Genomic DNA, 23,675 nt, shown 5'->3' on the forward strand with positions numbered 1-23,675 from the left:
TTTCGACAACAGGAGCGTTCCTAAAACACTCGCCACCCTACGCATGCGTTCTACGCCTCCTTATTACTAGCTCATAAAGTTTAAATTAGACTCGTTGTCATAATCTAGGCTCATACAATGGACACCAGGACGTCCCCTTTGTTTGGCGCGCCCGAGCCGCTCCGGCGTAATCGTTACGGTAATCGGTAATCATTACATTCGCAACATCACTGATGAGGTTCAGCCGACGATATGATAATTGTTGATCATCCAGAATACAAAACTAGCATTTCAATTCACGATCACTTCCAGCAGAATAGCCGAAGCCTTTTTCTGTAGTTCGTTAGTGAACTCTTGTTATAAGATATGATAATACAATGAGATATCTTCACAAATTTGAATGTTTTTTGGCAATATTAAATAAAATAAATGAAGGCACTAACAGATAGTATATCAACGCATAGCCCAAACCTCTAGCTATTTCTTTTGGGTATTAGGCTTATTTTTTAGGGTTTCGCGAAATTATAGTCTCATTAGCATTAATTTCTGTAACAACCACGTGAGTACTTATGTTTTTCTATTCTATTCTCTAAATCTAACCTATAAACTCTATCTACTTGCAAAATTTGAGGTGTCGGTAACACTTGTATACCTAACGGTTGGCATGTTATGTTGTGTTTCAGATAATATTGGTTGCTATTTTATTATCATTCACAGACAGATCAGAGAAAGATATTTAACATATAAATAAACAGCCAAGCATGATATTCTAAATCTCGAGTCGCAAATCTTGCTGGTAACGTACTACAATATATGTATATGTGTGTATATAGAGTGAATTGAACACTATTTTCTTCCAGTTCTATTGTTGATATAATTATCTTCTCAAAGATAATAATCAATACATATAATAAAACAGTAAAAAAAATTCTGTACATTGAGTAGGTTTATTTTTAAAAAAAAGTTGTAGCGATGAAGAAATAGTAACTAAGCATGAATTTGAAAAAAAGTCTGTCTGTTTGTATGTTTGTTTGTACACGCTAATCTCCGCAACTACTGAACGGATTTAAATTAAACCGTTTGTTGTTGTATGGCTCTTATGCCTGGCCAACATATAGAGTATAATTTATGTTGGAATCTGGAACATCTGATATCGAACCATAACAACTAAACTAAAGGAAATATCGAAAGACGTCTTAAGCAAAGTTGTTCACTTTGGTGAGCATTTCCTTTTGGCGAAAAATAAAATGGAGGATCATGTGATGTGGAAGCCAAAGGGACCAGCTACTCTTTACTATGTACGGAAATTTAAATAAAATAGTAAATTTAATAACCTTAACCTTTGTATTTACAATAACACGCAAAAAGGATTAGGGGCAACAACTTGTTTATAAATATATCACTAAGATACAGCCCTCATCCAACATCACGAGTATCATGCATGCATCGTCACGTTAATATTAGTGATGATCAAACAGTGACAAAAGAATACCTTTTACTTGAAACTATGGAAATCATGTGACGTCGCTTGCATCGTACGTAACTTTCTGCGCAGCGTAAAGCGAGTGTAAAGCAGTCACGCAACACGAGAACGTTATGGTCACATTCATAAGTGCCTACCACTGATATACGCTTAAGTAGGTACTGATTTGCTTAAGTTTTCATCATCGTAGAGTTGACGTCTCTACCCTAGTTGCGACTTACCTGAAGAGAACCCATGGTTTGCATAGAACCGCAATCGATCATTAAGCCGATTCCTTTTATAGTTGCCATTAGTATATTTTTTAAAGTATACCTTAGTATTAGTACATAAACATATAGAAAGTTTAGAATTTGCACAAATTTGGAATGTATGATAATACTGACATTGACTCACGAGGTACATTTAAGATGAAGGGTACCTTTGCTGTATGGTGAAGAACATATCGAGAGAACCTGCATATACAGTCAACTGGATATATAACAATGATCCAATACATTGTGTTGCGTTCTCCTGCAAAAACCTGACTTACATATTTCAGGATCGTAGCGATAGGTGGCAATAGACATGATAAAGGTTTTATAAGTATATGGTTATAAAGATCAAAGGTGTTATTGGGTTTAAATATAGATATAAGTTTTAAAAAAATAAACGCGTAGCTTCGGATTCAGATAATAACTTTGTGTGTCAAGTTGAGGCTAATTTTATTATCATTATAAATATATAGTTATCATTAAAAAACTACGTTGTGCATTATAGATCTATTTTCAAACTTAAAGTATATCAATAGCACTACTAATTATCTCTGTAATGGTGTCTTTACGTCGCTGGTTGCTTGAGCTTCCCTGCGTGTTTGGTAGTGGTGACGTCACCGCTATTTCGAGCGCGTATTATGCGCTCGCTATTTATACTCGCCCGACGAAGATCCGGCCATCGCAGAGATGTCGCGAAACGAAGCGATTCCTACCGAAACACAACTTACAAACCGTTTACGACAGAACGACGGATCTGCCTCATCAAAAGGTCGACTTAAAGCTCAGAAGAATAGTTTTATGCAATGTTTCATGTCTCTTTCTCTTACGGTCTCAAGACTTAAAGAAGCGATAAGCTAGATGAGTTATTCGAATGAAATAATCCAGAAATATTTTATTATTCCGAGCAAGATACATTGCTTAATTTGATGCTCAATTGAATATTACTAGAAGCCCTTCAGAATTTGGGATTATTAACATAAATCGAACTCTGACACAAAATTTCAACATACAACTGATTGAAAATGGGAGTTTTACTAAGATAACTGTACAATATCAGTCTTATAATAAAACATTATCCGAAAGAGAATTAGCTCTCGCGTTCCATTAAACCCTAGTTATACCCGCAGTTATAGTTTACTCGCGTTCGTGACCCAAAATCGCCGGCCGCCGCATGCGCCGCGCGCTGTGACGCCGCCGCAGCTCCACCACAAACAAACCAACCTGCACAAATTTGCGTAACACCTGGTGCAATTATTCATAAGAGAATTATACGTAGTTACCCATTTTTATCAAAATTATACGCTAATTTTGTCGTACCACGTGGGTTTTTAGTTTATATGATTCCCAGCACTTTAGAATATGACCATTCCATCTCTTTCCCGTGAAAGTCGCAAAAGGCGGCTATAAGAGTGAGCACATTTGTTTAGTGCAAGCGTCTACGCTGAATTGGTAAAGAGATAGCTTGGTGTGTACCAGCTATTACCCTTCCCTCGTGGATTGGAGGAGGAAAATGTCTCTGAATCTCATTTCGAGTATTAAGCTATCCATATGAACGACCTTTAAGTCTAGTATGATGATAACATAATGATGATATTATATATTTAAATATTTAACCTATGTACGGTGACTGGTTGCTTAACTTTTTTTATATAAAATAGTTACTATAATATTTGTAAGAACTGTTCATATTGGTATTCTATTTAATTTCCTTAAGTAATTTCGCGAACGTTATTATTTGCGGATTTGCTATAAGATTTAACTATTACCTGTTATGTTTACGTCTCCGTAACGAAATTAAACGCGAGCGGAGCCGACACCGAAAGCTAGATCATAAATATAATGAGCCTTATCATTATTTGGCATGAATATATCTCTTTGCAGACATACAAACGGGGTAATGGAGGCGAGAAGAGGGCTGATTGACGTGCAAAAGTTCCCACCGGCGAGTGGTCGACAGCCGCAGATAACGCAGAGCCGGAAGCGGTAATTAATGTAAAGCTGCTTGATTTGCCGTCAGCAGTCTTTGAACAGTTGATTTAATCGAAGAATAACCGACACAACATGATCTGAAAGACGGTAATCATCAAGTAACAACTGTTACGAATGAAAATTCTAACTTCATGACGGTTACTTTAGAAAAAATAATACGTCAGTGGATCGCGGATTGTTCTTTCATATTTGTATGTATTTTCTTTTCCTTTATATAAGAATTTTTTGCCAAATACTTTAACAGGTATACTACAACCGTTGTATTATTGGCATAAATAAAGATACATTTATAGTAGGCTTACAAACATATTTTTTATTATTTTTTTTATTATTTCGTATTACGAGTATATCTTAATTAGCATAGATTATATCTTCTGATGTTGGTAAGAAAACATTTGTTTTTAAATGAGCAGAATCGAAATACAAAACAATGCACGCAACCTCTGCTACTAGGTTACTATTTTAGTAGGATTTGACACTTTCATTAAGTCCATAGAAAATTTTCCTGGCAGGAGAATGATCTCTAAGAAACATTTAGTATTTTTTGTATATTTATTACAAAGACAAAATCCAAATATTTAATCTAGTTAACTAGAAATGCATTGAATTTGTACAAAGCCTCGAGTGATGAAGAAAACTTATGATAATAATGAGTTAAGGACAATTGAAGGCAGATCCTAATTCTAATGTCCCAAACAACACTGTCTCTTTTAAGTGACTCATAATGCAGACGGTTAAAAATAATGTGATGTATCTCATTCATAATACGTGGGCAGAAGGTATAGTTGCGTAATTACGGCTCAGAATTCCTTGGCAATGGCATTCGGTTCTCTTCGGAAATAGATAGTGCACGCTCAGCGCTTCACGCCATCTTCGCCTCTCCCGCCATACCCTAGTGGCGCCGCGTCCCGCAATACAAAATGTATTGCTGAATCCTCTTCCACACCACGTTTAGTGATCGAGGTACACAAGTGCATACATTCAATCACGTCTCTTTTACGAAGGCGTAAGTAGAAGGGCAGTCTTGACCTTACCAGGAATAATGATTCCTTTTTACACGGTCCATGGATATTGGCGTCGACCTGCTTTCATTCATCATCTCTATATAGCCACATGACTCATCGCTTCATCTTCTTACATACCACTTTTCGAAAAAATAATGAAAAACAAAGCAAGCTCGAAATGATTTTGCTTAAACTATATTTTCGAACACACATAATACTAAACTTGCGAAATTCGAGTCAGTGTATGTGTATAGGCGTTGGAAGACCTGGCTCAACAACAACACGCTTTATACAGTGGGTGAGGAAAATCTTCCCCACTTTACGTAACAGGGGAAAATATCTTAGTTGTAACTAATGTTTGTCGCTGTTTGCAGATTTCTAAGGTTTCTGACCTAAACAACGCTATAGATAGGTATGGCTATATACACAGACGTGGCGAAACTAAAAGGTTTTCCTTTTACTTTATGGAACCCAAAATGACTTTCACAAGATATAGACTAAGGACTATCTCTATATAATATTAAAATAGCACTAGCCTTATTGTTCGCAGTAACAGTTAAACAAAAAACCGTTAACCATAGAATTCGGAATGTTATAAGAAAATAGAAATGCCACATTAACACTTTGATGATGATGTGATGTGGTCTAACATGACACGCATTTCTACTCAGTTGTTAAGCTGAAAAATCTGAAGTTATGATACCTATCTTTTAATGATATTCAAAATAGAAAACTTGGTATCACAACTAACATTCGCGACGTCACATTCTCCAGTACTTACCAGTTCTATAGTCTTATATTTTGCCGATCCCTGTGCCGTGTACCGAGAATTGGAAGTAGGTGAGAACAACAGCGGCCTACTGGCTTTGGGCGAGATTAGTCAGATGTGCAAAGTTGCTGTTCCTACCTTCGATGCGATACAATTATGTTCTACTAGCTTCTGCCCGCGACTCCGTCCGCGCGGATGTCGGTCTTCGCGTGGATGGTTTATTTCTCCATTTTGAGTAACTCTGACAATGACATCATATAAATATCTATCTAACCCAAATACGGCTAGGCCTATAATAATTAAGGAGATCCCTTGATTGAGCTACTGCTGTTGAGCTCGCGTTCTGTAGTAAGTATTTTTTTAATACTAATTCCGACCTTGATAAGTAGCAAGTAGCAGTAAATTACTGACAGTGACAAGTTTGCAAAAATAAAAAAGTGATCGTGACAATTCGACAGAAAGTTAATTGAGAGCTTCAGCATACACAACATTGTTAGTGAGCTCGTCCGGAATATGAACATGAAGATTTCTTGGACTGCTCACACGGGAAAGAGTTACGTAAAGTTGCCCGTGTGAAAAACAACTCGCGGTAAGATCTACACCTGCAACTCCTAGGGTCTCACCTTGAGCCTTATTTATTGTCATGGCGTAGTATAACAAAGCTAACTGTATTCTCTTAAATTGAAATGGAAAATTGTTGGGAATCAATGGTATTCGAGGGATTAAAACATACTCCCCGGCACCACAATCGGTTAAAACAGCTTCAATTACGTTAGGTTGTAAATTAACGACCTTCAATCGAGTGCCGTTACAAAGTTTCGAAGGACTTAAATTACGAAGAAGAATAATAGGAACCCTGATTTTTTACTTAATAATATGTGAAGGAACTCCAGAAACATTTAACGAATTAAAAAATTCTATGGCGTAATTAGTGGACTCTGCTTGATCCATCATTCTATTAATACAGATATACCTACTCTCGACTTTCTCCTTAAATATGTGTCAGTATTTCATTATTCATTGCAGATGCTTGATCACTCCGAGCAGTCAGAATGGACCTTTTGCATAACCAAGTATTGTGCTGATGCGTAACGCTGCTTAAGTCTCCGTCAACAGCAAGTATAAGCTCTCGCAGGGACGAAACAGTATAGCACAACTCATTATTGAAAGCTACTTTTCCTTCATCATTTGGATAAGTTCCCTCGCCAATTTTTAATAATAATTTTGAAAATTGTTGTGCGTGTGAGTCATCTCCGAGTCTCACCCGCATATTTGTTGTTAAATGCATGGATATAATATGTTGCCATAGACTCGACCTTTTCAGGCAAGCTCTGACTTCATCAGCTCGTGTTCCTTGTGGATTACTGGTAGAATTTGTATGAAGTCGCCAAAAAAAAACAGTTATTCCACCCATCTATACTAATATTATAAAGCTGAAGAGTTTGTTTTGTTTGTTTGTTTAAACGCGCTAATCTCAGAAACTACTGAACCGATTTGAATAATTCTTTCACTGTTAGATAGTCTATTTATCGAGGAAGGCTATAGGCTACATTTTATCCCGGATTTCCTACGGGAAACGTCAACAATGCTGGTGAAAGTTGAATGAGTCGGCCATCTGCGAGCTTTCCACGCGAACGCTACGCAAACCAACAAAGATATAGTAAAACAATGTACTAAAGATGTGAAGTACTCATTTTTTGCCACAAAAAAGTCCGCGAGAGCATATATCTATCTCTTAAGGTTTACTTACAATAACCACTTTTATGTTCATTTTTTAAGATACATACATACATACATAAAATCACGCCTCTTTCCCGGAGGGGTAGGCAGAGACTACCTCTTTCCACTTGCCACGATCTCTGCATACTTCTTTCGCTTCGTCCACATTCATAACTCTCTTCATACAAGCTCGGCGGTTTCGGGTACTTTTGACCTGACCCTTTACCAGGACGTCCTTAATTTGATCAAGATACGTTCGTCTAGGTCTTCCCACTCCGACCTTTCCCTCCACACTCTCCTTGTATATCTGCTTGTATATTTTTTAAGATTATTTTTTAATTATAAACATAAGTTATTTTGAAACCAATTTTCTTTAATTCAGTATTAATCCTTATCCAAATAAATATGTTTATTACTTTCGGCTTTTCATGTAGACTAAAATTGCCATTAACAGTATATAAATCAGACGAATAGGTTTTGAGATATGGTCGTTATAAGCAATTTGCAGCGAAACATTTAATACGGCGAACCAGCGTTCTTTCTAATACGCGTGACCGCCCGCTATTAAGCCGAGGAGAATGTTTGCAAAAATAAATATGATGCCCAAATAACTATTCCACGCGGACGAAGTCGCGGGCACAGCTAGTACAATATAAATTCCAATAAGAACGACAGCGCGCGTTTGCCGCAAACGGTCCAAGCCAAAGCCGACTTTCGGCACTACAGGTTACGGTGCTTAATCCACTGCGGGTAACGCAACGTGTGTTCGCGGTTCTACAGAACAACGTCTATGGATAAAACTGAAAAATTAAGATTTTTCTTTTTTCTACGTATTTTCCAGGATAAAAAGTATCCTATTTTATGCCCAGGATAATAAGGTATAATTATACCAAGTTTCATCGAAATCGAACCGTTAGTTTTCACGTGATGCCTGAACATACAGACAGACAGACAAAAATTTTTTTAATCACATATTTGGATTTGGTATCGATCCAGTAACACCCCCTGATATTTATTTTTTCAATATTTTCAATGTACAGAATTGACCCTTCTACAGATTTATTATATGTATAGAATAGATAGTAGCTTAGATTAGCTAGAGAAGACTGTTGACTTGGTCAATTGATTTTAAAGGTGTTTCTTCTTTTCTATCAGTATATGAATTACCTATAAATCCTTCAATTTAAGTTTGATTTCACCTGACTTTTTCCATAACGACCATTTTTTGTAAATCGAATGTTAGATCACGACACGACCCTCTTGCAGATTTTCAGTTGGTTAAGTGTGTAAAAATACAAAAAATTAAAGTTGTTGTTACAATTCACAATCCTTAAAGCTGATACTGAGAACAAGTTTTCTTCCTGACTGGCTTAACGAGACCTGACCAAGATGTTTGATTAACTTGTATTTTCAACGCCAAATTTAGCGGTTCCAAAAATTAAGCCACCTAATTTATGTTGTTTAGACATTACATTAAGAATGTACTCGTCGAGGACTGTGCCGATGTGGGTATTGCTAACTGTACAGTTAATGAATGAGCGAATCACAATAGTATTGGGCGCGTCCGGGAGGTGGGAGGGGGGCAGCATGGCGGTCGAGGATACAAACACTGTAAGTGCAGATGTAACGTCTCGGTACGGAATCTCATGGTAATCAATGGTGAAAAAAACTCAACATTTATCGAGAGATTGACAGAATTCGGACAACAGAAATTTGTGGAGGTTGAATCTGCGAGTAAAAAAGTAAGTAAATGATTTCCTAGAAAACTGATTCTCGATATTTTCATGGAAAAGAAGAACATCGAAATGAGATGTAAAGTCCATGAGATTATTACGCCGTGATTTAAGGATTGCTGGCAAAACAACAATTAATATTAATTGAGAAAAAAGATTTCTGGTAAAAAAAGTTATATCATATTTATACATTTACATAAACCTTATTTATACATAATAAAACCTTAATCCCTAACGGGGTAGACAGCGTCAACAAATTCTATCTTATACTAAGTCTAGTATATCTTGATGTTTTCATTAATTTGTGATTAATAGTTAATAGCTTAGATAAAACAACGAGTGACAAAGCCCCGGTGATTGCCCGCGCCGCAACAATAGGCCGCTCCGAACATCATTACCAGTGATTTAACAACAATAAACATTATTAATTCAATCTCTCGCAAATCTGCTTCATTGTCTCCAGCTTCCTCCGCCGGGCTTGGAAACCAGCGATGTTTCATAAGCCAATTTGTACCGGTCCTAAGATCAAACCTTGCAAAACACCTGATATAATTCATTCATATAATCACGTCTGTATCTCTTGCGAGGTAGACAGAGCCAACAGTCTTGAAGAGACTGATAGGCCACGTTCAGCTGTTTGGCTTAATGATAGAACTGAGATTCAAATAGTGACAGGTTGCTAGCCCATCGCCTAAATGAAGAATCTCAAGTTTATAAGCCTATCCCTTAGTCGCCTTTTACGACATCCATGGGAAAGAGATGGAGACGTCCTATTCTTTTAATATTTGTGCCGGGTACCACACGGTCAATTTTTGTTAATTTTTTGTCAATTTTGGGAATATGCGGCGTACAACCTCGAGACCGTGTCACCGCGGAACAGCGGAGTAGCGCGAGATGTTCGAGTCTGAAACTTAACTTCGACAAATGTTTCTGTGCCGGATGAGCAGCCGACAGAATGGTTCGTTTATGAGTTGTTCAACGACAAAACCTTTCTACTACGAACGAGTCGCCGACAGAACGATTTATTCATAAGCGAATTGACGACAGAACCTTTATGCTACGAACGTTTCGCCGACAAAACGATTCGTTAATGAGTTCAATGTACGGAGTTGGAACCATAACACTGTAGCGCATCGTTTTATAGAGGCTGTCCTGTTGACGGGTCAGATTTGTATGGTCCCCAAACAACGTGAACTTTTACGCATGTTGACGAGCGCGTAATGTTTTTGATTATTCCTTTACTATATTTTGATTTTTAACTTCAGCATCTAATAGATCTTTATTTGTTTTACTTTTTGCGATAAAAACTTTAAAATCCATGGCTTCATCAAACGAACTTTTTTGTATCTGCCATGCATATCAGGGAATCAAAGTATTGCAAGATATCAATCGTAATTATATGTACGAGGTTGTGAATGTGTAATGGAACCTAACTCGCTGCTAACACCGCGGCGTGTAACTCGAGACCACTTTGTTGGAGCGTGGCGCTCTCATTGCCCACTATTGTGATTTATTGGAGCTCCTACTACCGATAGACATTGCAATTAATGTGACAATGGCTCGTCATCTACTGGAAATCTTGGCGTTGGTCGGAAATAAACGCGTGCCCTTAAGATTTTATCTTTTCTGGAACAGCTGCGCTGAGTCACGCGACATTGGAGTCGGCTCGAACGATGCGACCGTGAATCTCCAAATAATCAAATTATATACAGTCTATTTTTTTGATTTTTTAAATACCTAAATACTTCTATTTTAATTGGTGATTGTTTATAGTTAGGAGACAATCATGACAAAATAATAATGACAATATCATTATTATCATCGGTGCCTAAACCAAAGCCAAACAATCAGTGAAAATAGAGTAATACTCACGTTATGTTCTCCTAGCGTGAGCACGACGTTGTCGAAGTGCGAAGTGTTGGAGAGCGCCTCCGAGCTGCCGCGCAGCAGCTCCTGCAGCAGGTCGGCGCCGCGCGCGCCCGCCAGCTTCGACGGCGAGGAGGTCGCGCGCACGTGCGTGGGGCCGCGGCCGCGCGCGCCGCCCGCGCTCGCCGGGCCCGCACTGCTCTTCCGGTTCGGCACTGTGGCATCTGAAAAACTCCTCCTACCCACTTCCCCCGATTTCAAAGACGGCGCCTCCAAAGTCTTCCCGAAATTACTTCGACTGAACTGCTGCCGCTTCACCTCGACGTCGGACGTGTCGGACGGACTGAACGGCGACGGCGACGGCGACGCCGTCCGATCTCGGGAACAAGTATCGCTCTCCGCCTCGGATGGAGAGTCACCTCGCGAAGTGACACCGTATTTCCGTCTCGTCCGGTAAGACTCATCGTCCCTCTCGTCTGAACTCTGTTGAGAAAACCTCGCTCGTCTCGTTCTTAGCTCTTCCGATCGAGGCCACATAAGTGTCGATACTTCGCAGGGACTGGGTGGACCGTTCGTGCACGAGTCATCCGATTTTTCACCAAGAAGAGACGAAGTCCGCGCTTCAGCAGACAAACGCATTTCCTGAAGAGATGCGTCGCTGCTTTCGCGCTTGCAGCCGTTGATGGCCGGCGGTTCCTCCTCTCCACCGTCATCGCTAGCCGTGGTGATGTAGATACCCTTCCGCCGCTTTGATTTGTCGGAAGGCCGACGCCGTTCTCTCAATCCAGACGCAGCTAGTACAGGAGCTGGGCTCAACGGCGCCGGCGCCGATCCCGTGTTTTTCACTGCTGCCAATAAATTGGCCACTTGTTCACTAGTTATCGTTTCGTCCTCTTTGTCTCTATCTAGCGAACCATCCGACGCATTGTCTCGTGATGGCTCATCTTGGGGCATTTCCTGCTGAGACCATTGTTTCACAATACACTCATACACAGGCACTGGAATAGAACTCTCTGGAGCACTCTCGGTGTCCTCACTCTCAGCCGGTAAATTACTACACTCACAATGCAAGTTTGCACACGCGTTAGGTGGTGGTTCAGGCAACGGCGGGAAAGCAAACGGTTGGGTGGGTTCAAGAGGCGACGCGCCCTCGCTGTGCGGCTGCGCACTGTCTGCCTGCGAGCCATCGCTCTCCTCTCGTAATTCTTGAAGGACCCGGCCGAGCACAGGCAGGCTGCCACCAGCTTCAGTGGCAGTTTCTTCACGCACTGACGGAATACGTCGAGGAAGCGGGTGGGTTAACGAACGGCCACTAAGCTTGTGTAGAGTGTCGAGAGGGGCGGCGGGCGGCGGAGACCTCGGCGCTGGAGACGCGTGCGCTAGCAAACCCTCGTCGGAACCCACCGCCGAGTCTACTGATGCGAGGGATCCACCTTCCGTAGCATTTTCATCTTGAGATGATTCGCCTTCCCGCCGTGCCAGAATCGATCCCGACCGACCCGCTTCAGTTTTAGAAGCACGTTTTCCAAAATCAAAGATCGAAGGCTGTCGCACTTTGTAGTATTTATCATGCGCAAAGTCTCCTTGTGAAAACGACGCACTCCGATAAGGAATAGTCTTCTGAGCATACGAGCCGACGATGGAGCGGGGCTCGACACGAACCAGCGTGATGTTGTCGGCGTCGAAGTCATCGCACCGGTCGACGGAGAGCCCGCGCGGAGGGCTGTGGCGGTGGCGGGCGCGCGGCGGCGGCACCGGCGGCAGCACGGGCGCGGAGTGCGGCGGGGGCGGGGGCGGCGGGGGCGGCGGCGCGGGCGAGCGCGGCAGGAGCCGCTCGGTGAGGGCCTGCAGCCGCTGGTGGCGCGAGGGCCGGTCGTCGCGGCCGCGCCCCAGGCGGCCCCGCAGCCGCTCCAGCGTGCGGCGCTCGGGCTTGGCGCGCGGCAGACACGCCGCCACCAGCTCCTCGCTGCAGCAGCGACACGGACACCCCCCGCCGCCCCCCGCGCGCACCGGCACCCCCGCCCGCCGCACAGAGTATCGCACCGCGCCCAGCGTCACGTACCCCGACCTGCATACACACACAATATCCGTATCAGACACCGCATTGGTCACGTATTTAGTTTAACAATAAATCGGTTTAAATTTATAATAGTCGCTTGATTTATTTACTCGGCCGAGGAACAAAACGACATCGAATACACGGACCTTTGTCAGGAATCACACGTCATGCTTGTGACTCTGGAGATTTTCACGATCGACACGGGGACGCGCGGTGGAAACTTTTGCGGTTTAGATAAATTCACGGGAGGTCGATGAAACAGTCACAGCACGATTACCGCGGCGGCGCGCGCGCCGTGCGTCGTTGCTCGGCGGCAAATGCGGCGCCAGATTTAGCGCGCGATCAGTCAGCTTCCCCCGCGAGCATTCCGGGAGGATTCCCTGCGAGACGCTCGCGCTGGCTACTAGCATATAGCTAGAGCTTTGGGATATCTCTGGAACAACAAGCGGTGTCCGTCATGACCGCTGCCTCCAGTCAATGCTGCTCATGGAGGATATGGGTGGTGGCCGGCGCGCGGCAGGTGGCGGCAGACAGACGGAAGACGCCGCCTATAAATAGCGGATTGCTGGCAATTGGCGACACTGCGACCTCGCGCCAATGTTTACACTTCTCATACTTAGTAGAGGACGCATTTAAATATTCTGATTTATTAATACTGTCTTATTTTAATGTACCAGTTGATCCAGCGCACCAAAATTATTAATCTTTGAACGATTTTAGACTACTGAAATGGGCAACTGCAGGCATGTGTATTACTTTGTGTACCTATTAAGCAACGAGTACATTACTATGTTTCAGATAATATATTGGTCATTATTAATAATTGAAGAATAGTATTTTTATTACAAAACATGGACAATGTAAATCAGCGGCTTCAAAACGGAATAACTTACTCGATCTGATGACTAGCAACAAATCTGCAAAACCTAACTCAACTAGTATTTTAGGTCATTTTATTATACCTACCTACCGAATGACCACTATCCTTTTGTTGGTTACAACACTTGTCATTTGATAAAAAAAGTATTTTTCAAAATTTTTATTTATCCACAGAGATACAATTACAAAGTTGTTGTTATAATCTAAAAACCATTTACAATTTTTCACTCATATCCATTCCCTGCCTAAAGGACTTAAAACTAAATGAACTGTTATAAAAAATACGTTTCTTTTGATATGACTACATCTCCTTACAACGATGTAAGAAGGTAAGATTCGGACAGAACTAGGCAACATACTTCTACATAATATTATTTTTTTTGTTATTTCACCTCAGTTCTCAGAAAGGTCTTCATAATTATTTTAGTAGTAAGTAATACTTGTTGGGTGCTCTTTTTATGCTGGTGTTGTAGCGAAGAAAAAATATTTTTCAGTTTACCTGAAAGCAAGCCATGATTGGGGTCGTATAACGACACCAAGTGCACGTGTACCTGTTGTTGTCCCGCTCCCGCCGGCGCCGCGCGCCCTCTGGCGGCGAGCGGGGGCGCGCTTCCGACGACATCGCTCACGTCACTCCCCGCATGCTGCGACCCTAAACAAGCATCAACATTATTGACAAAACTCAAACATTCAGAGGAGTGTGGCTTTGGCCCGATCGACTTAATCGCAAATCCAATTTTTATTTGTATTTAAATAATATTTTTTATGATTTTCAGCCGATTTACTCAGGCCAAGTATTCATTAACTCGGACAACTAGCTTAGCAACAAGTCGAAAGGGAGCAAAATTTGCTCAGCAAATCAGTTCCGTAATTTTTTCGTGGAAAGTAACAAATAGGAACAGAAACATACATTCTTAGAGATTCTTGCATATATGATAATCAAAATTCTTTATTTCATAATAAACATAAATAAAAAGATTCTAAGTCATATATATATATATGTATATATATATATACATACTCATGTACCTATGTATGAATTGTCTTAAAATTACAGATTAATATCGTATATGTAGATATAACATCACACAAAATTATAAAACTTAATCATTTAAGACAAGTAGCGACATCTATGATTAGCGAGTCGAATTATAATATCGTCAAACTCACGTGCTGTGCCGCCCAACCAATTCCAGGGCGGGCGCGGCATGAACGGCAGATGTCAAGTCAGGATTCCCCAGAAATGCGGCAGATGGCGGAACAGTGTTAATTAAAAATATACGTAACATCATTTTGGAAATCCAAATATACGGCACTGCAAACATTGCGTCCCCGAATAGCCGCTGACGTATCTGGGTAATTTAATATAATGAAGTATAATACGTGTACTGCACTTTTACTTTGACAGAGTTATTTTAAATTCTGTTTTTTATGATTTACATTTCAGTATTTCATTTTTAAGTGAACTAATACTTTTTGTGTTTCTAATTACAGTCCGCGGCTCGTGGTCCAAGGCACAGCGTGCGCTGTTTTCACTTCTATTAAGACGTGATAACCGTAGGTAGTCCTAGTAAATTATCTCTAAACGACTCGATGCTCACTTTTAGCTTGATGGCGTCGCGATAGAATTGTGATGCGGATGGCGACAGCCAGCTACCCCATCGCCCTTATTCTGTAACTAATCAAGTTTTTATCCTTTTTCTCAATTCACTTTCAAAATCTGCGCAGGAAGAGAGCGACTGGCAGTTTCGCTACCTTCGCGACTAGGCAAGCATTAAATGAGGATACCTATATCTTAATCACCTTTAATCAAATCCATGGACATGATCGGCCACTCCGTTATACATCGTCCTCTCCTAAAGTGCTGAAACCACGCTGCGCCGAATAACAAACTATTCGTTCTTGTGGTCGATTCGAGAAAGCCTCATAAATTTATTTTCAGATTTTTTTTAAAATTGATGCATTCTATTTCTTTGTGATACCTAAGCCACTGGGTCTAAAGATTTCAAAATTTAGTTAGTGCCATAAATGTTCTTAGAGTGCAATATGATGAAATTTCCATGGAAAAGGAAAATTACGGGACGTTGTTCCGGGGCGTTTGGACGATGCGGGCGGAGCTGGTTACAACAAGTTGCTATATTGACAACCAAGTCGGTTGTCACACGACCGAGCCGCTGAATCAGCTGACCGCTGCAGATGGTATTTCAACTGTTGCCACCGCATTATGTTCGCTTTTTAACCTCAAATTTGAAATACTGCTAACTCTATTAGTATCGTGCATAAAATGGTTACTCGTAATCAAGTAAGTATAATATGCTTCACACTATTCGCAAAACTATCAGTTTGTAGGAAAGTGTAAAGTGGAACACTGGAAAGGCTTACACGAACGTACCTGGATGAAAGGTCGGGTAAAGAGTACCATAAACTAAACAACTTGCATGAAGAGATTGATGAATGTGATGAAGAATTTACTTTAAAGAGCATGGTTACATGTACATATGTATGCAATGTAACAAGAAAATTGAAATTTCTAAGTATTTAAAATAACTCGCCACGCAACACTCAGAAATCTGTCTATTTCTACCCAGTGGGACGATCAATGTTATGATTCAGAACAGTTTGACAGCGAAATGCGGAATTTTCGCAAGTTTCATGGAGGTTTGCTTGATGATGGTCAGTGACTGAAGAACTTTGTGCCGCGTTGTACCCAGCACTTTAGAGTAGGACCACTCCATCTCTCACATGGCTGTCGTAAAAGGCAACTAAGCGTATATTACAGGCATATATTATTTTAGTGCAGCTTTTATCATGATCCAATGTGGGTAAGGTTCCCCTGCCAAAAGATTGCGAAGGTCAGATTGGAATCGTTTGGTGCATAAATCTCCCTCCATCCGGATCGAGAGAGACGAGGTGTCTGAGTGGCATCGTCGTCTCACTCACATGTATCTCTCTGTATTGACATTGTCACGATTGTTCGCGGCGTGGCCGACGCGGCCGGCCCGCGCCCCTCACCATTGGTCACGCGACACCTCCGATGCTGCGCTATATTTACCGCCGACGCTGCGGCTGCACGCGACGGGAAGACTTCCGATCTATTATAAACTTGACGACGCAGAACAATAACCTCATAAATTACTTATCAAAAAAGTAGCAACGAATAGTATATTATGTAGTAGGTATGTACGAAGCGACTAAAGTTTCAACAGCATTAGACAAATTATAACAGTAAAAGATTGAGATTTTTCTTATTAATTTTGTATCTTTAGAGGATTTATTCCAAAATATTTATTTACTACCTATCTTATCTTCAATATGTGCATGGGTCTGTAAGCAATGATACATTAAATAATTATAATCAACATTATGTTTTTTATCAACAGAGGTAAGCAGATAATTGTTTAAGATAAGACCATTTACTCGTAATAATTAAATAGTTCCGCAAAATTGTGTTCAATGAATTGTCATCTAGAGGTTCTCTATTTACAGGTTTAGGAATGAATAAGAATAGAATCTATCCAGTTATATCGAAACTTTAAAAAATCCCTAATATTTAATTGTAAAAAACATTCATTATTGATAATTTTTAAAACTACATAAATTATCTAGATGTGCCGGCGAACGGAGCATCATTTTATTTTCGTTTGAACGAACGTGCCCACATTTTGATGCAATACTTACAAGTCGATAACAGATATTATGATGAACAGGACTACAAATCATAATGGGTGATATAATTTTAAAGAGGAGAGTTGTGTTAGTTATATCATATCAATGAAAGACAGCGGCTCCAGTGTTTTTATGTTTTATATGTCATAGGTTTGTAAAAAAAATAAATCATATTAACTCATATTAAATTCTGAAGCTATCTTTAAGGCCCGTGTCAAAGCCGACTGCCACGCCACTCGTTCAGTTTTTCATAACAATCTCAGAGTTCGGAAACAAAGTGATTTGCCGGCAATCCCTCCGCGAGACGCGCGGTGAAACCAGACTCGTGACGTTTTCAGTCGTCATAATGTAAGCTAACCAGACCCATTCACGTAATCACAACGAAAAGCACACATCTAAATACAGAAATTCGAATAATAAGCACACACCAATGTTTTTCTTCGTCTCTTCTTCGACCTGGCATCAGTCCCAATGACATCCTCACCTCGCAAAAGAAGTGCCCAGGGTACGCCTATTAACCATAATCCTGCATTAGGTGAGTTAAGATTTTTCACGAAGAGACTACCGTCTGACCTCCACAGAACAACCTAGCCCGTTTGTTATTTTTGTAAAAGCTGTGCAAGATAAATGTGCCTAATAATAAATGCCTGTAATCCCGTTATCGCATTTTATGACATCCATGAAAAAGATAAGAGGAAGAATAGAATGGTCCTATTCTTCTTAAAAGTCGGAAACTACACGACACTGCCGTTATTAGAGCAATTGCATTCCGTGTAAAGTTCTCAAAAGGGATTTTTTTTGCGCTGTTGAAAATAATACCGTCGTCATTTACAAATTTACGACGAAATTATTCAAATAGTCTAATGAAGTCATTAGAAGCAATAACGCCACCTCCCGGCTTGTACCGCATCCATCATGCGACATCATTATCGATGCTAATCGCGACCGCTTCTATTGATTTAAATCGCTTCGGAATGGATCCGATTTCTCGGCATCCTTTCATGACTCTAAATGAAGATTTATGGCGAGCTCTCCTTAATTGAAACTTAGAAAACAGACAAAGGTATTTTTTTAAATTGTCGTAATTAAAATACTGAATATACATACATATAATCACGTCTATATCCCTTGCGGAGTAGACAGAGCCAACAGTCTTAAAATGATATGCCACTTTCAGCTGTTTGGCTTAACTATAGAATTGAGATTAGTTTATAAGCATATCCCTTAGTCGCCTTTTACGACATCCATGGGAACGAGATAGAGTGGTTTTATTCCTTTTTTATTGGTGTCGGGAGCCGCACGGCACTGAATACTGAATTATAACTAGCTATTGATCGTCCGTCTGCTATTATGACATGTCTAAGCAACATTACTGTAATGTTTCATTATCCGTTGAGAAGTTGTTGCGTAAAAGAGAAACAACACACATACAACCACACAATAAATTTTAAGACAAATTGTATATGTATACTTCTTATGCAAACAATATAAACACTAATAGAATATTAAAGATTTTAATATTCTATTATATTAAGACTTATTGAGCAGAAAATTCTAATCCATAATCAGGTTATCTCAGTACTTGAGTTGTAAACGTATAAAGTCAAAGATAAAAAGATTCCAAAAGTTTTTTCTAATGAGCGAATAAGCCTATAAATTGGTTAAAGTTCGCTCTCGAACTCTACAGCCTGCCGCTACAACATCGTCGATGTAGCCGCGTCCGTAGCGGCGCGGCCCGAGGATAACGACCGCCGCCGCGCGCCGCGGTGACCTTACGCCGAGTCACGCGGGCGCAGCCCCGGACTGTATCAGCTCACTCTGATATGCTAAATTATTTATTCAAATTAAATTTCATTGAACCAAAATAAGTTCTGTGCATTGACATGTCAGTCAATATAATTTATTTATTTAGGTATATAAAATACTAGCTGTGCCCGCGACTTCGTCCGCGTGGAATAGTTATTTTGGGCATCATATTTATTTTTGCAAACATCCTCCTCGGCTTTATCAATTATAGCTGCTAATTGTTATGCGACTTGGCGACGACTTGGCCCACATCATTACCCGCGACGGAACGGAGACCGTATAGTTACTTTACTTTAAAATAGTAATAATCTTCTAAGATGTTCATTGAAATTAAGTGATATCAAAGACAGTTGTGTTTTCAATTAAATACTCATAATCAACAACAATCTTAAAAGATAGACATAATCAGTTTAAAAGTAGGTAACAGGTAAAAACAGACAATCATACAAAGGAAGTATGTATATGTAGGAAGTAGGATAGAGCAGGGCGATCGAAAGATGCGGGGTGTCAGGCGGTCCCGCGTATTAGAAAGAACGCTGGTTCGCCGTATTAAATGTTTCGCTGCAAATTGCTTATAACGACTATATCTCAAAACCTATTCGTCTGATTTATATACTGTAAATGGCAATTTTAGTCTACAAGAAAAGCCGAAAGTAATAAACATATTTATTTGGATAAGGATTAATACAGAATTAAAGAAAATTGGTTTCAAAATAACTTATGTTTATAATGAAAAAATAATCTTAAAAAATGAACATAAAAGTGCTTATTGTAAGTAAACCTTAAGAGATAGATATATGCTCTCGCGGACTTTTTTGTGGCAAAAAATGAGTACTTTACATCTTTAGTACATTGTTTTACTATATCTTTGTTGGTTTGCGCAGCGTTCGCGTGGAAAGCTCGCAGATGGCCGACTCATTCAACTTTCACCTGCATTGTTGACGTTTCCCGTAGGAAATCCGGGATAAAATGTAGCCTATAGCCTTCCTCGATAAATAGACTACCTAACGGTGAAAGAATAATTCAAATCGGTTCAGTAGTTTCTGAGATTAGCGCGTTTAAACAAACAAACAAACAAACAAAACAAACTCTTCAGCTTTATAATATTAGTATAGATAAAAAGTATCAATATAAATTGGCCTCATTCTAGGTAGACCTGACCTGTGGCTTTCGGTATCGTTACAAAGGGATCATTGACAATCTTAGCCACCTAAGTAAGTATACCTTTCAATATTTGCCGTGATAAGTGCGCTTATCACAGTAAAACTAGCAATTTAGGTAGGTACTGCAAGAATTATTTCACAAAAAAAAAATTCTCCGATATAGACAAACAGACAGAATATATCCCTTATTGCAATTAAATTATAACAATAAGGCCGGGACTCCACCAAAGCGGAGACGAGACGAGCGGAGAGGAGATGTTTTTTAAACAACCAATAGAATTGAGTTATTGACACGTCTCCTCTCCGCTCAGCTTCAGTGGAGATCGCTGTGCGGAGATGTGTAATATTTGTATGTCGCGATGGAAGCGGAGATGTGAGCTGTGCGCGGACGACGCGCAGTGGAGACGAGAGATGTGAGCGGCGTGCAGTGAGCGATGTCACCCTCCCCCCTCTCGCCCGCCTTTCGTGTCAGAATGCGTACTGAGCACTCAACGCCCCGCACCCGAGCTGAAAAACATCTCTTCTCGCACAGCACACAGCACACCGCACACATCTCCGCTTTGGTGGAGTCCCGCGAGCTGAAAAACATCTCTTCTCGCACAGCACACAGCACACCGCACACATCTCTGCTTTGGTGGAGTCCCGGCCTTAATTTACCATAATATGCTATAGATACGTTACATTATAAACCTACACAATATCTAAAGGTTTTTAAAGGTTTGACACCCAATGAAATCTAAAGATTTCCTTTATTTTCTCTGCTTGCCAAATATGAAAGTAATTCATATAATGCCTTAACAATAACGTTAATTCTTAGTCTCAACTGACTTATCGTTGTACCAAACGATACTGTCGGAATCTATTTTGCGTGGGGTGCTTGAGGTAGTAAATATTAAAATCATTCTATTAGCATATATTTATGACAAGAGAGTTATAAAAATGAAGTAAAATGCACCCCACGCTTTTTACTCCGATTTAAATTGTTTTGTTTATAAATTTAATTTTGTTATAATTTTAATCGGAGGTAATTGACTATAACTGATTGTTCGACTTGCTACTACTGTTTTATAATTCCTTTGTCATTAATTTTTATTTCCTATTTTTTAGTTCGATTAACAATAAAAGCGTAGTTTTTTAGTTTTTTTTAAACTATTATTTATTTACGTGGTGAAAGACCTTCGTCTACCCGGCCGGGTACGGGAAGTCGGACGGGTTATGTGGGACTTGAACCCACTAAACCCACACGGTGCCATCGCCTACCGCTTTGCTGCCAGGAGCATGAGCTGCCCTCGCTCATATTCGTGACGCGGCGGCCGCTTTCACGGCAGCTTCCTTCCGCTCCCACTTGTGTCCGTTTGTGTAGAGAGAGGGAGAGAGATACATTGGACGATTTTTACTCTAAGGTATCCGTTTTTCTGATATTTCACTAGATTTTATTTAGTGAAACGACATTTCACTGACCATTTTAGTAAGAAGGCGTCGTAAATAAGAATATTCAACATATGCCGTGATTTCGTGATATCCCTAGGGATTTCGCGAAATCTCTGGTTACTTCATTTTCCTGCGACATATCGATGTAGCAATCTTCTCAAGCTCAAGTGGATAATGTGCACATTAAATTATTATACTTGTTTTTTTATATATTATACTTCTTCTTAATAATACTGCTTTTTCTTAAAATATTTTTTGTGAAATACTCGTAAATCACCCGAGAGAGCCAATCGGCACGGTGGATTCTAGTTAAAGGAAAAAAACCTCTTGAAGACAGATCTAATCCCAACTTCCTTAATAACGTCATAATTTACGATGTAGATAATGGAGTTATAAATAAAAAGCATCACTTTAAAAAAAGAAGTCTATCTAGCTAATGATATAATAGAAATTAATGTTCGGTGAACTATTTTCTAGCAAAAATCGTTATCTACACATAAAATACTTCCGTTAGTGACAGACACAGCAAAAACTACTTAACGCAAGAAGCTGAAATGTGGCATGTAGGTTCCTATATGTCCTCTAGGGATTTTAGAAAGAAAAGTTTTCCAAAAATTGCCACGGGTAGGGAAATGAACGGAATTTTCAATTACAAACTAAAATATCAATTTTTAAAAATCTTTCCAAATAGATCATATATTTTATAAACGCAACACCGCATGCACGCTCTCGATCCTGTCCCACTCCTTTCCAGAACGTCGGAATTTAAAAACTTGCCGTCGTCTCCGCCGCGTAACCGCAACGCTCGCTTGAAAAAAATTTCAAAATAGAGTAAATTTACTATAAAGCCGCTAAACTCTATCAAATACGCACCCCGGGGTTGGTCTGCGAAGGGCAGTTGCGCTGGACGGGAGCTATAACGGGCTATCTGCTATCCTCTCATTATTCTCTTTCAACGCAAAACTTCTCACACGCTTATAATATCGTATATGAATTTGAACACACCACGCAACGCATCTCATAGCCACATGCTTACCTACCTACACCATTACACCACATTTTCATTCGCTTTAAGGTACCAAACCTTAGAAATACATATTTTTTTAATTCAACGAATGCCTTATCTCTTGCCATAATTTATTCTTATAATAATATTACAAGTCAGAATTAATCATCGGCTTATAAGAATTTCGGCTCTCTCAAAACGTTTTCGTGTTGTTTATTCCAAATACTGAGTTCTACATTTTATTTAAGTATGGCATCATACAAATAACGGGAGTTTGCGGAATTCTTAATCGTTCATCAGCAAATCATTTCTCACACGACTTCGTGACTCTTTTAAGATATTTCTTGTTTTTTCGCTAATATATTTAAACGTATCCATTAAGCTTGTATGTAAATGATCTCAGGAATAGGCACGGCACTGTTTGGACAGTTTGACAAATGTCGCGTTTATTGATTCCGATGATTTAGGACTTAATTAGATGACGCCTCGGCAGCGGCTGGCGGCGGGCCGGCTGCGGCGCTGTTGCTCAGGACGGGGAACATGTAAGTTTATTTCTTGTTCATTCGAAGTTCAAAATTATCATTAACAAAAATACTCTAGATATAATTTCGGGTGCTATGATAAATTTAATATTTGCAATGATAGTACGATTAGTAAGTGAACTATAGAATTTTAACTGTTCGTAATATTTTAAGAAAATATTGATGTTTATTTGGTTGATTGATTTTAACGGCAGCATTGCCTTTTTATTGAATTTTGTATTCGTTATTTGAGCTTTTTAATTTGGCTTAGCACAATATGGAAGATCGAATTTACATCTGATGACAAACGCTAGACATAAGTTTTGTGTCTACGTTTAAATTGCTAGGGAC

The 23,675-nt window shown here is 39.9% G+C and overlaps 1 protein-coding gene across 3 annotated transcripts in view; it reads right to left on the reverse strand.

The window, feature by feature from the left end:
* The window catches only part of LOC106138974 (rho guanine nucleotide exchange factor 17), a 58,184-nt gene that overhangs the window by 27,648 nt on the left and 6,861 nt on the right, over positions 1 to 23,675 (reverse strand). For all 3 annotated transcript variants that reach the window (XM_060949904.1, XM_013340294.2, XM_060949903.1), the window contains exons 2-3: positions 14,283 to 14,383; positions 10,800 to 12,861 (exon numbers count right to left, since the gene is read on the reverse strand). In XM_060949904.1, the coding sequence (XP_060805887.1) occupies positions 10,800 to 12,861; positions 14,283 to 14,353 (2,133 nt within the window). In that variant the 5' untranslated portion in view covers positions 14,354 to 14,383. The remainder of the gene's footprint in view (positions 1 to 10,799; positions 12,862 to 14,282; positions 14,384 to 23,675) is intronic.

The sequence above is a fragment of the Amyelois transitella genome, chromosome 20 (genome assembly GCF_032362555.1).
Source record: "Amyelois transitella isolate CPQ chromosome 20, ilAmyTran1.1, whole genome shotgun sequence".
Taxonomy (NCBI): domain Eukaryota; kingdom Metazoa; phylum Arthropoda; class Insecta; order Lepidoptera; family Pyralidae; genus Amyelois; species Amyelois transitella.